Source organism: Pantherophis guttatus, chromosome 3 (assembly GCF_059756535.1).
Source record: "Pantherophis guttatus breed Tessera chromosome 3, ASM5975653v1, whole genome shotgun sequence".
Taxonomy (NCBI): domain Eukaryota; kingdom Metazoa; phylum Chordata; class Lepidosauria; order Squamata; family Colubridae; genus Pantherophis; species Pantherophis guttatus.
In genome coordinates, this window is record NC_142065.1 from 208,212,777 (window position 1) to 208,225,708 (window position 12,932).

Sequence of the window (12,932 nt, forward strand, 5' to 3'; positions counted from 1 at the left end):
TCCGCAATTCATTAATTCAAGTTGTGATGTAAGAAAGGACCAATTTAAATTATCAAAGGCCTTCTGGGCGTCGAGAGATATTAGAGCTATTTCCTTATCTATTTTCTTATCGTAGTATTCCAGTATATCTATGATCGTTCTCAAGTTATTTTTAATCTGCCTCCTGGGTATGAAGCCGTTTTGGTCTGTATGTATATATTTATGGATTATTGTTTTAAGTCTCTGCGCTAATATTGACATGAATAGTTTGTAGTCTACATTGAGTAATGAGATGGGTCTGTAATTCCTAACTTGGGTCCGGTCTAAATCTTCTTTGTGTATTAACGTAATAATGGTTTCTGTCCATGATTTTGGGATTTCAGCTGTCAATAATGCTGCGTTGAAGACTTGTAGCAGTATTTCGTCTATTTCTTGTTGGGAGTGTTTATAAAATTCAGTAGGAATTCCATCTGGTCCTGGAGTTTTGTTGTTCTTTTGTTTTTTACGAGCTTCAATCAATTCAGTCATTGTTATGGGGCGATTCAAGATCTCTCTATGTTCTTCTTCGAATTGTGTTATGTTCACTTTACTAAGGTATTTTCGAATTTGGTCTTCGGGGACATCTTCCTGCCGATAGAGATTCTGAAAGAATGTTTTGGCTATGTTTTTCTTATCTACGTGTGTGTGGAATAAAGTTCCTGATTCGTCCTGGAGTTGGTGTATAATTCTTTTGTCTGTTTGCTTTTTTAATTTATGGGCTAACCAGCGTCCAGTTTTGTTTGCATGTTCGAAGTTGGTCTGTTTTGCCATTTTTATTTTTTGTGCCAAATCAGCTTTTGTAGTCAAATTCAATTTATGTTTAGCCAAATTAAGTTTTTGCTGTGCTATCTTATTATTAGGGTGCTGTTGTAATTTAGTTTCTTCTATCTTGATTTCTTCCAATAAGTCATTCCTGATTCTTTGTTTCTCTTTTTTTCTCTTTGCCAGGTATGCAATGGTTAGGCCCCTGATATATGCTTTCGTCGTGTCCCATAGATTTTGTAACGACGTTTGGTCCTTTGTGTTAATTTGGAAAAATATCTTAATCTCTTTTTCCATCATCTGTAGATACTCTTTTTCCTTTATAATACTTGTATCCATTTTCCATCTTTTTTGTTTTCGGGAGCCTTTCCAAATTATTTTGATAGGGTTGTGGTCAGCCCATATGTTAGGCATAATTTCTACGTTGTGTGTTTCTTTACTTAGTTGGGGTGTCATCCAGGCCATATCCAATCTTGACCACGATTGATGTGGGCCAGAAAAGTATGTGTACTGTTTGGTTGTAGTATTTAATTCTCGCCAGGTGTCATGTAGACTCATTTCTTGTACCAAGTTCTTAAATGTTTGTGGCAGTGTCTTCCTTTTGATTTTGTTCTTCCTGTTACTATAGTAGTCTTCTCGTGTGTTGGCAATTGCATTAAAATCTCCGACAATGCAGATATTTTCATAGTCCAGCTCTTTTAATTTGTCATGTAGTTTTTTATAAAAGTCTATTTGGTTTCCATTTGGGGCGTAGATGGCTACTAACAGTATTATTTTTGTTTCCAGTTTTACTTCTATTATTAAGACTCGACCCTCTTTGTCCACATATATCGGCTTTGTTCTTATATGGTCTCTAACATATATTACCACTCCCCTTTTTTTACAGTCGCCTAAGGATGTGTACATTACTCCTAATTTTTTATTTTCGAGTAATTTTTTCTGTTGTTTTTTTATGTGTACCTCTTGTAAGGTGATTATATCTGCTCCTAATTTTTGCAGTTTAGTGAAAATCTGATGTCTTTTGCTTGGTGAATTTAGACCATTTATATTTATAGAGATGAGTTTTAGTTCTTCTTCCATTCCTGGTGTTGTTTATTTGTCTGTTATTTTGAGTTTTGATGTGTTTCTTGTAACTCTTTGTGTGATCCCCGTCATTTCCTCCTTCCCCAGCTTTCCCTTCTTCCGTTCCTTGTCCTCCTTATTTATTGGCTGCTCTTCTTGGTCACTGGGGTTTGAATCTTCTCTGCCTCCTCTGCTCTCCTGTTCTCCTTCATATCCTAAATGTTGGTCTGCGAAGTCCTGGGCTTTTTCTATGGTGTCGATTCGAAATTTTCTTCCTTCCCAAGAAATGAGTACTCCTTCTGGTATAAGCCATCTAAATTTAATCTTGAGTTTATTCAACTGTCGTGTTAAGAAGTTATATTCTCTTCTCCTATCCCTGGCCCTTCTCGGTACTTGTTTTAGCGTTAGAACTTCCCTCCCTTTGTACATGACTGTCTCCTCTCTCATCTTTCGGTATATTTCTTCTTTCATTGTTTTTTTTGTGAATCTGATGTGTACTTCTTTAGGGAGTTTGTTTCTTCTGGCATAGTTTGTGAAGGCCCTGTAAATTTCGTCGATGCCACCTCTTATTTCATCTTTATCCTTATGTGTCACCTCTGCCAAGATTCCAACCATAATTTCACCCAAGTCTTCCTCTCTCTGTTCTTCTATATTTTGAAATCTTAAGTAGAAAGATGCCTTTTCCATTTCAAGAAATGTAAGTGCATCTTCTGTGTCTCGGCTTCTTGTTGCTTGTTGGTTCTCCATCTGTTCCAACCTGGTAGCTGTGGCTTCCGCCTTTTCCTCAACTTTATGGATTCTCTGTTCATTTTCGGTTATATTTTGTTGAATTTTCTCTATTTTTTCATCTATATTTCTAATCTCATCTTTAATTTCCCCTACATCCAATCTCATTTGTTCATGGTTCTTTTTCGTTTCATCATGATTCAGGGTCATCTTATCTTCCATCCTTTTCATTCCCTCCTGAATCATTGCAAGGGCAGCTTGGATATTTTGAATACCTATGTTGGTCTTTTCTTTATCTGTTGTTTCCCCTGTCTTCTGCTGGATCGGGGAAGCCACCAATAGTGTTTGGGTTGGGGGCATTTTCTTGGTTGATTTAATAGTAGTTGGTATGTTTGAGGTTGCCATATCTATTATGCTTATTATTTTTGCCCACAATTTCATAAAATTCTCACGTCTAATGTTTATAACCTGGATGCAGGATTATTTTTACAAGGTTTTTTCAGAGTATTTCTAATTAGTAATACGATATTGGGAAAACAGCAAAAAGGAAGGCGGGGGGGGGGGAAGCAAGAGAAGGGGGGAACAACGGGGAAAAAGTAAGCTTCTAACAATTCATTAATTACCTTATTCTTCAATTACTTACAAAATAAAATGTATTTTATTATAATAGTTCTAAATTAGTATCAATATCAATTTAATTATTATAATTCTATCTAATTATTTAAAATCATTTACTGTATATGAATAAATTAATTAAAGATAATTAAAGATAATATTCTATAATTGTTTAATTAATTTCAAATAGACAAATTAGACAGACTATTTCAGAGAAAAACTAATAAGTTATTAAAGGTTATTTTCCGGGTCTAGTATCTTATAATATATAGTAGAATAGACTTAAATCGAGCTAAGCATATATATATTGTCCATTAATTATAGTCTCTTATCTTTCTTAGTGTTATGTAAACTTATCTTTCTTCCAACCAAATACGGTTCCAAAGGTCTGAGTCACCCTATTCACTTTAATTGTTCCACGATCCAATTTAATCTATAGTCCTCTGTATTCCTGTTGTTAGAATCCAGATCCAATCCCAAGAGTGTAATGTTGTATCCTCTATTTAAGTCCTTATCATCTGGTTCATCAAGTATTAATCAATATTTAAATTGTTCAATCCAAACAGTTCAGTCTCTAGTAGTCAAATAATCAAAGTCAAAGTCCCTCACACTTTGTATCAGTTTTGTATCCTAATCTTCACAAGAAGTATCACTAAAAGATAGTTTGTATAAATCAGTAAAATCCAATACGATCAATTTGTAGAGATCCGTCCAGGCTCCTCTCCTCTCCTCCGATCTCCGGCACTCCACACTGCACACGCTGTCCCCGCTCGCTCCGATGCTGCACGTTCTGTTCTTATTTGTCCAACTCTCTCCACTCAATCCAGTCTCCCACAAGCTTTTCCTCTTTCGAATTATCTAGTTCAATCCACACTGGCAACTCCACATCAGTAAAGTCCAATACGATCAGTTTGTAAAGGTCCGCCCAAGTTCCTCTCCTCTCCTCCGATCTCCAGCTCTCCTCGCTGCACACGCTCTCTCCGCTCACTCCGATGCTGCACGGTCCGTTCTTGTTTTATTTTTTATCCAATTCTCTCCACTCAATCCAGTCCACATTTATAAAATCCAATACTAATATCCAAGTCTTTTTAAATTATTCTCTATTCTCGTCGCAGTATTCATAGGAATTACCTCCTTCCGCTCTTCCACTCTCACTGTACACTCAGCTGTTCGAATTTTTGCGCTGTCACTTTGCTTTCAAAATGGCTCCGTTCCGATCTATCTTCCGTCGCCGCTTATCCTCTTTCTTTTTTCGGGTTTCTCTTCCACCAGCGCTGCTTCTTACTATCAGGTAATTTTTTGGGGTTTTCTAGTTAAGGATCTTCTGTTGATGACCTCTTATAGCTTTCAATCTTCGCTTCCCTCTTATACAGTTATCAGCGCCTCCGGCCAGCCCCGTAAGGCTGGTTTTTCCTCACTCTGGATTAAGGGCTTTATCTTGTACCTTCGGAGAAGTTGCGATCTCCTCCGAGGTCCTAAGATGTTCCCCTTTAAACTATTGATCACTACGAGATCAATAGCGCCTGTTTCGGCTCCAGATGCGGGATTGTTAGGGACTCAGGAGCGGAGCTTCACCCCTTTCATCCCTAACGCGCTGAGATCGCCGCCGGAAGTCCTTCTACCATCTATCTCTATAATTTATCTTTTTAAATCATCATGCGACCTATATTTTAACTTTCTACTCATTTGAAATGGTTTATCTGAAAAGAAAGCGTATAATAATATGCTTACGGGTTCACCTCTTTCTCCACGATCACCTTTTTCACCTTTTGGCCCTTGTTCTCCCTTGAGTAAAAAAAGAAAAGAAAAAAGAATTGTATATTGGCTTAGATAAAGAGGGATAGAACTGGTAAACACGACAACCTCCGCGACAGCAGAATCATACGGCTCCTATCTGTGAAGAGATAGAAATTCATTAGCAAGCCCATTCCAGTTGCTGAATTGATTCTTCCGTTCCGGAGGTGACACTCATATTAATTACATGGCCACAGGCAACTTTGCAGGGACATGGTCTGATTCCATATTTTGTGAGAGTGGTTAAAAATAAGGTCTCCCTAGAGTCAAGTTTGACTTGTAGTGGCTTCATGGACTATGATGGAATATGCAACTGAAGGAGAAGAAGAGGCGAGGGAATGTCAGCAGGTAGGGCTGCAATTTCCCATGGTGGAGTCAGCACATTCCAGAGAGGTCCAAGACAAGAGACTGCACAGTTCTAAACTGGATAGGGTGGGGAGGAAAAGGTATACCATATTTTTCAGAGTAAAAGACACACATTTTCCTCTCCTAAAAGAGGCTGAAAATTTGGGTGTGTCTTATACTCTGAATGTAACCCCGCACGGTGCTCAAAATGGCTACCAGGAACAGCTGCTGCCTTCTCTTACTCCTTCCGTGCTTTGCCTGCTTTAGTCACTGGAGCTTCTTCCAAGGATCAGCTGTGCTTTTGAAGCTGTTTTTCAGCCCCAACATGAGGGAAGCGATCTTCCGTGCTTTGCCTGCTTTTCTAATTGCTGCTCCCTCCGACAATCAGCTGTGCTTTAGAAGCTGTTTTTTAGCCCCAACCAGCCCCAACCTCAAAACCAGTGAGTGAAGTAATGTGCTGGGACTAGCCAGATGAATACCTGGTGGGCAGAATTTTTTTTCCTATTTTTCTCCCCAAAAATTAAGGTGTGTTTTATACTCCAGTGCATCTTATACTCTGAAAAATATGGCATTTGTTAGGTTAGAAGGTTATAGCTTTAGTCTGGCAAGATTCTGTCTATTAGCTTTAAACAAATAACTAGACTTCAGTAGATCTCACTGTATCATCTCTAATACTTGGACCTGATATGGACAATTTCCTGTAGTTTTCTTAGCAACACTATAGAAATGGCATGACATTGTCATTTTTCTGATGAAGTTCTGTTAAGTACACAAATTAAGCATCATTAAGTTCTAGACAACTTCCACTCTCTAATCCCCAAAAAGTCCATGAATGTTGTGCATTGTTTTTCCCAGTGGAAAAATACTACAAAACACAAATTCTACAGAAGAAAAAAAAAATGCTGTAGCAGAAATCTACCCCTCAGAAAGAGGGGTGGATGAACAGGGAACAATTATTCTACTGTTTTAAAGGGTTTTGCTAAATCTAAATATCTAAGTAAAGTACAAAGTTACAACAACACTGAAAAAAGTGACTTATGATGAGTTTTCATTTTTACGACCATTACATTTGGATGGCCATTTTTTTTTTAACTTTTAAACTATTTTTTTCTACAACCTCTTTGGCGAAGAGGTTGTAAAAAAATGCTTTCAAAAGGCTCTGATGATCCCAGCTGAGTTGCCTGATCGGCAGAGGCTTTTTAAAAAACCTCTGCCGATCAGGCAACTCAGCTTGTATCATCAGAGACATTTAAAAGAAAAAAAGGGGTTTTTTTAAAAGCCTTTGAAGATCCCAGCTGAGCTGCACGATCATCAGAGGCTTTTTTTTTTACTTTTAAAAGCATTTTTTTCGGCCGAAGAGGTTGTAGAAAAAATGCTTTTAAAAGTAAAAAAAAAAAAAAATCCTCTGATGATTGTGCAGCTCAGCTGGGCATGGTGGGGGGGGGGGGGTGCAGGGATTTTTGCTACTGGTTCTCCAAACCACCCGCCTCCATCGCTACCGGATCGGACGATCCGGTCCAAACCAGGAGCATTTCACCCCTGATGCAATCCCATTTTGCGACCTTCTGACAAGCAAAGTCAAGGGGGAAGCCAGATTCACTTAACAACTATATTACTAACTTAACAACTGCAGTGATTCATTTAACAACGGTGGCAAGAAAGGTTCGTAAATGGGGCAAAGCTCACTTCACAAATGTCTCACTTAGCAACATAAATTTTGGGCTCAAATGTGTTTATAAGTCGAGGACTACCTGTAACATGACTGCATCAATTCAATTAATCTTCAATTTATTGCGGGCATAAACCAATACAGATAATAAACAAGATAAACTTTAAGAGAGATTTTAAATAGACTATTTTTTATGAAGAACATCTGCTGCCCTCTACTGGTCTAGAGCAACATGACAGGGAAATGTGAGCTATCTAAATTAAGGCAAACTATCTGAACTGTCTTTAATTTGCTAACATTTTTTCTGATTGCTCACTTGGGAAAATATGAACAACACTTTTGCAAGCTTATAATCCCTTCTTTAACCGCAATGTTACCTAAAGTGCAGTATTTTGTAATAATTAGATTAAGGAGAAGGAGTGTACTAAGTAAAGATAAAAGGAAGCTCTTATTGTTGTAGAAACTAAGACAGGAAGTTAATCTTGGGAAGCAGCCTGATATTCCCTGTCTTCAATTGTTGTTCTTTGCTTGTTTTGAAATATTTTTTTGACAGATTGGAAAGAAGATTGGAAAAAGTATGGATATTCCTGTTAAAATAGGGATCACCTCTTAAAATAGGGATCAAGAAATAACTGGATTTGCTAACCCAGACAAAAAAATCTTTTCGTATATCATCCTATATACAACGATGATGTATCAACAGAATTAATCCTTTTTTGTAAGTCAACTTGCTTTCAGCAAATGACCTAAAATTGCAGAGAGGAAATGTCACTCAAGCTTTGGATTTCAATTCTGATCTATCATGGGCAATGTAAAATCTTGCTGATGGAGCTAAAGGACAGATGGAACCTGGAGATTTTATTCTGATGTCCAAGTTAGGTGGACATCCATACCATCACTGGCCATTCCAGAGGTTCATTTTATCCAATTGAATGTCTAATGTTGTAAGATCCCAGATTCCTATGAGTTCTTGGCTTCCATGGATATTCGTAGGATCTTCCTTCCCATTTTAAATAGGGACTGCATGATTCTCATCAGCTTCTGTTCTTTATGTATGTCTTTTTGCAAAGTACATCAGGGGTGAAATTCAGCAGGTTCTGACAGGTTCTGGAGAACCGGTAGCGGAAATTTTGAGTAGTTCAGAGAACTGGCAAATATCACCTCTGGCTGGCCCCAGAGTGGGGAGGGAATGGGGATTTTGCAGTATCCTTCACCTGGAGTAGGGTGGGAATGGAGACTTTGCAGTATCCTTCCCCTGCCATGCCCACCAAGCCACGCCCACAGAACTGGTAGTAAAAAAAAATGAATTCCACCACTGAAGTACATGTATATGAAATGCCATTTTTTAATGTTTAATACTGTTTACCTGTGCAAGCATGTTAAATATAAGCATAACCATAGAATGTCAAAGAATTAAAAATTACTTACAGGAATACTAGGCCTTGGTGTAAATGGGGTAGTCTAGAGTGCAAACAATGGAAAGAAGAGATTTCAGTATCAGCTTTATAAAATAATAACAGCAACCACATAATGTTGATTGCACTACGGTGATAAATATGTGGTAATAGTCCTTTTTTTATTATTACTTCAAAATAGTTCAAAAATATAACATATCTCAAAGGCAATGGAAACTCATCCTACGAATGCACTGAGTGTGGGTCTCCAAAGGTCTTGACTTTCAATGCTCAGCATTACTTACTATTAATTAATTAATTAATTAATATTAATTAATTATATTATCAGTATCTCCCTGGAGGGCTACACATTGTGCAATTATGCTTCACAAAGCCAACATTTTGTAGGAGTCTATGTTGTTGTTGTTTTAACAGGCCACAGAAAACAAGTAATGCAGTTGGCTGACTGAAGCACATCTTCACCTTAAAGAACAGGAGAAACTTTGATTTTCAGAAACATCTGAAAATTCACTTCTTCCCGCTTTGTGTCCTCATTCCATTTATAATCCTTAACGGTTTTTCTTAAAGGAAAGACAGTTGTACTTGCTGTGATTTCATGGAAGGTGGTGGAATGACTTCAGGTCATACTGAACATACAGATAGACATGGTCTACAGCAGTGATGGCTAACCTTTTTGCCATCGCGTGCCAGGAGGGGGGGCGGGGGGGGGTCACGTGTGCCCTCACCCATAATTCTATGCTCCCTGCCCCCACGCATGCATACGTGACCCCCCCATGCTTCCCCCGCTCCTGGCACATGATGGCCCGGTAGGCCCGTTTTTCTCTCTCACCTGGCTCCAGAGCCTTTCTAGGAGTCTAGGGAGGGTGGAAACGGCCTTCCCCACCACCCTGGAGGCCAGAAATGGCCCATTTGCCAACTTCCGGTTGGACCGGAAGGCCCGTTGTTTGCTGTCCTCAGCCTCCAGCGCCTCTCTAGGAGTCTGGGGAGGGCAAAAATGGCCCATTTGCCAACTTCCAGTGGGACTCACATGCCCACTGATATGGCTAAGCGTACCACCTGGGACACACATGCCATAGGTTCACCATCATGGGTCTACAGTCTATAGTGGTGGGATTACCCCACCAGCAAATAATGGGATCTAATCCTGCTTAGTTTATTGAAGTTAGCCAAGATTAACTAGGTCTCCTTATAGCTTTTTTAACTGCTGTTCTACTTACTTTTCCAGGTTGACCTGGGAGGCCAGGAGCACCAATTTCACCCTAGGAAGGAAAAAGAGAGAGAGAAAGGTAGGGAGTAGGGAAGTAGGGAGGTAGAGATGAAGAAAGGAAGGAAGGCCCACAGAGAGGGCGCTGAGTGCCACCTCTGGCACGCATGTCATAGGTTTGTCATCACGGGCCTAGGTCATGATTTCAGTTTTAGGAGGCTCCAAGACAGCTTTCAAGGTAGTCTATGAGTATTAGAGCTAAGTGTTGTGGCTCCGACCCCCGAGCCCATCTTATCGGAGGAAGAAGGCTCCGAAAGGGAAGGAGAGGAGTTGGCCGGGCCTCCCTCTCCAGGACCCTCCTCTCTGGCAATGCCTCAAGTGTCTCCCGACGGAGAAGAGATTGGCCAGGAGCCAGGAATCCCCGCGCAGGCACAGTCGGATAGTGACGGGGATGAGTCTTGGCTGGATCCACGCCAGTGTCGGAGAGATAAACTCACGCAACAGAAGAGGAGGCGTGCCAGAGATTAGGCTGAGTCACTGGACCACACCCCACAGGGTATAAAAGGGAGCGTGGTGGCCAGTCAAGCCTTGTGACGAACAAAGCTGAAAGCTTCCACGCCATTCTGCATTGCCTGACTTTTGCTATAGGCTTTGCTGGATTATATTTGGACTTAAATTATTCTGTAATTATTGAACATTTTACTTTGATGTACCAGAAGCGGAGAGAAGTTATCTCTTCCCTTCATGAGTAATAAACTCTTGGCAGGCAGCCGCTAGGTTGCTGCCAAGTTCCGTTATCATAAGGATTTTGTCGGCTGGTTTGGTTTTTAACTCTTGGACGTCTGTTGGTGTGTGTGTGTGGGATGGGGACAGAACACTAACTTTATTATAAAGTTACATTAAGAGAATCTTGCAAGTGTGAAAGCACATTGTTCCCCCCCCCCACCTTTGCTTTCTAGGGAACTAGGGAGGGTCCCTTCTAGGATGCTTTCTGTGATCCAATTCCTTTTGCTAGCTGAGAAGCCTCTTATCTCTCTATTGCCTCGGTGGCAGTTCTTCCTCCTCCTGTCTCCCATGGACAGACCCTAACAGTAACTCAAGAATGCCCATGGGAAGCCACCATGGAGGAGTTCAAAAGGCGGAAGTCGCAACTGCACAATGGCAGTCTTCTTGTATTTTACATGTGACAACCCTCTTGAATTTTGATCCTGTGTCTTGTGGGCACCATTCTCACATTCAGCTCTGTTTTTCCAAGATTATCTCTGGCACAGATCACAAGGAACATTCCCAAGTTCTGAAGGCAGGCAAGGACTGATTGAAGCCACAATAAGCCTTTCACTATTATTATTAGTAGAAGTAGAAAAAGAGATATGCCTCCTTTGTCTAGACCGCTCAATCTTTCTTCTGTTTCTCCTGTGCTCTGATTGTTATTATTATTTCCACTTCAAGGATGCATGATCTCCAGAGAGCAATACCCTTGACTCAGCTGGATACTTGATCGTTTTGCTTTTGTTGATTGACACCTTCCATGCTCTGTTGAATAGCCTCCTTTTTTCTGATTTTTGCCTGCTTCAAAATTAAGATGTCACTGAAATTTGTACACTGCACATCTCATTATCCAAATGACTCTGTGTGGTTTGCAAGTAAGACCCCATGAAATCCTTACAAAAATCCTTGATTTGATTAATCTGAAATTTAAACTGGGAGAAAATAGTCTTCCTTATCTTGCTTTGATTGACAGTTCTAATATCCAATCATTGAATGTTCAACAGCATAAAGCTGATTTATTGACTACCCACTGTGTTCAATGCAGATAATAATCCTATAAGCATATAAGATCTGGTGTAGGTCATACCCAAACAATGATGTCACTTACACAACAAATGAATTTATCAATGTGCGTATAAACCATGGAATTTAACATACCTTTTCTCCTCTGTCACCTTTGAAGCCAGTGAGCCCAGCTCTTCCTTTGTCACCCTGTAAACACAAATAACCCAAGAGCTCATATGATGATCCTTGGTGGCAAAAATAGATCTAAAATATTGTTTACTGCAATTTCTGCTTTCAACAACAATCTATTGCACAAGTCCATTTGAGGACAAAAAAGGACCAAGGGAGCTTCTAAAAGATTCGAGGTCTTGTTAAAAAGCATGACTTCCTTTACTTGTTAGAAGGGAACAATAATTTTGCTGGGCTGGAATTTCTGGACTTTGAAATGGGAAAGAAAGCTGATTAATCAGGAGAGGATGTATCTTTGCAAACTTATATAGATTACACTTTTTATTTTACTTCGGGCAGTAGCTAAAGTCCATCACTCATGTCTGATGGTGAAGTGATCAGGGTTGGAATTTCTGGACTTGATTTAAAGGTTGGATGGGGTGGGGGTTGACTTGGGGAGCATTAAGTTTGAAGAAATTCAGGGTGACTTGTCTCTTCTGTGGTTTGCCTTTTAAAACTTGGTAACACGACACAGTCTGCAAGAAGGAGGTTTGAAGGTTGTAATTTACCTCAGCAATTTTCCATTGCTGAGGTAAATGGTGCTGTGCTTCTCAGACCTTCTCAAGATATCACGAGGGACTCTGACAAGGCCTTTGAAGAATGGCATTGCCCCAAGACAAAAGTTAATTATTTCCAGGCAGTAATGAAAAGCAAAATAACAAACATCGGTCCATAATTAGTTATTTCCCAATATTTTTTTGCAATTTCTGTCAGTGGGCCTGGGGAACCCAGAGCGGGATGGAGTGCATTAAATGATTTGTATAAATGTGTGTTGTCACTGGGGTGGGGTGGGATGGTGGGGGTTATTATTTTACTAATTCATTATTTATTATTTTTCATATGGTTTTATATCTAGGTAAGCCACTTTGAGTCGCCATGTGCGAGTAGGGAGCAATATAATGTTTTTATAACTAAATAAATAAATTTATATTTGATTTTATTTAATATATATTGAATTGAGTTTGAGTTTATTTAGATTTATATACCACCCTTCTCCCGAAGGACTCAGGGCGGTGAACAGCCAAAGATAAAACACATACAATATAAATTTAAAAAAAAAAACAATTAAAAAAAACATATTAAACAAATTTGGCCCATACTAATTAAAACACCCCATTTTTTAAAAAAGCAAATTAAAATTAAACAATTAAAAAGAGTTAGGCCAGCCCAGCTTGTTGGAATAAAAAAGTCTTGAGGGCACGGTGGAAAGTGCGTAAATCTGGGATCCTCCGTATCTCCAGGGGGAGCTCGTTCCAAAGGGCAGGTGCCCCCAGAGAGAAGGCTTTCCCCCTGGGGGCTGCCAGTCAACAATGTTTGACCG

General features: G+C 39.6%; 1 protein-coding gene across 1 annotated transcript in view; it reads right to left on the reverse strand.

Moving 5' to 3' along the window:
- The window catches only part of COL22A1 (collagen type XXII alpha 1 chain), a 273,483-nt gene that overhangs the window by 83,886 nt on the left and 176,665 nt on the right, over nt 1-12,932 (reverse strand). Inside the window, exons 31-34 of the mRNA XM_060681819.2 lie at nt 11,537-11,590; nt 9,624-9,665; nt 8,420-8,452; nt 4,915-4,968 (exon numbers count right to left, since the gene is read on the reverse strand). Of these exons, the coding sequence (XP_060537802.2) occupies nt 4,915-4,968; nt 8,420-8,452; nt 9,624-9,665; nt 11,537-11,590 (183 nt within the window). The remainder of the gene's footprint in view (nt 1-4,914; nt 4,969-8,419; nt 8,453-9,623; nt 9,666-11,536; nt 11,591-12,932) is intronic.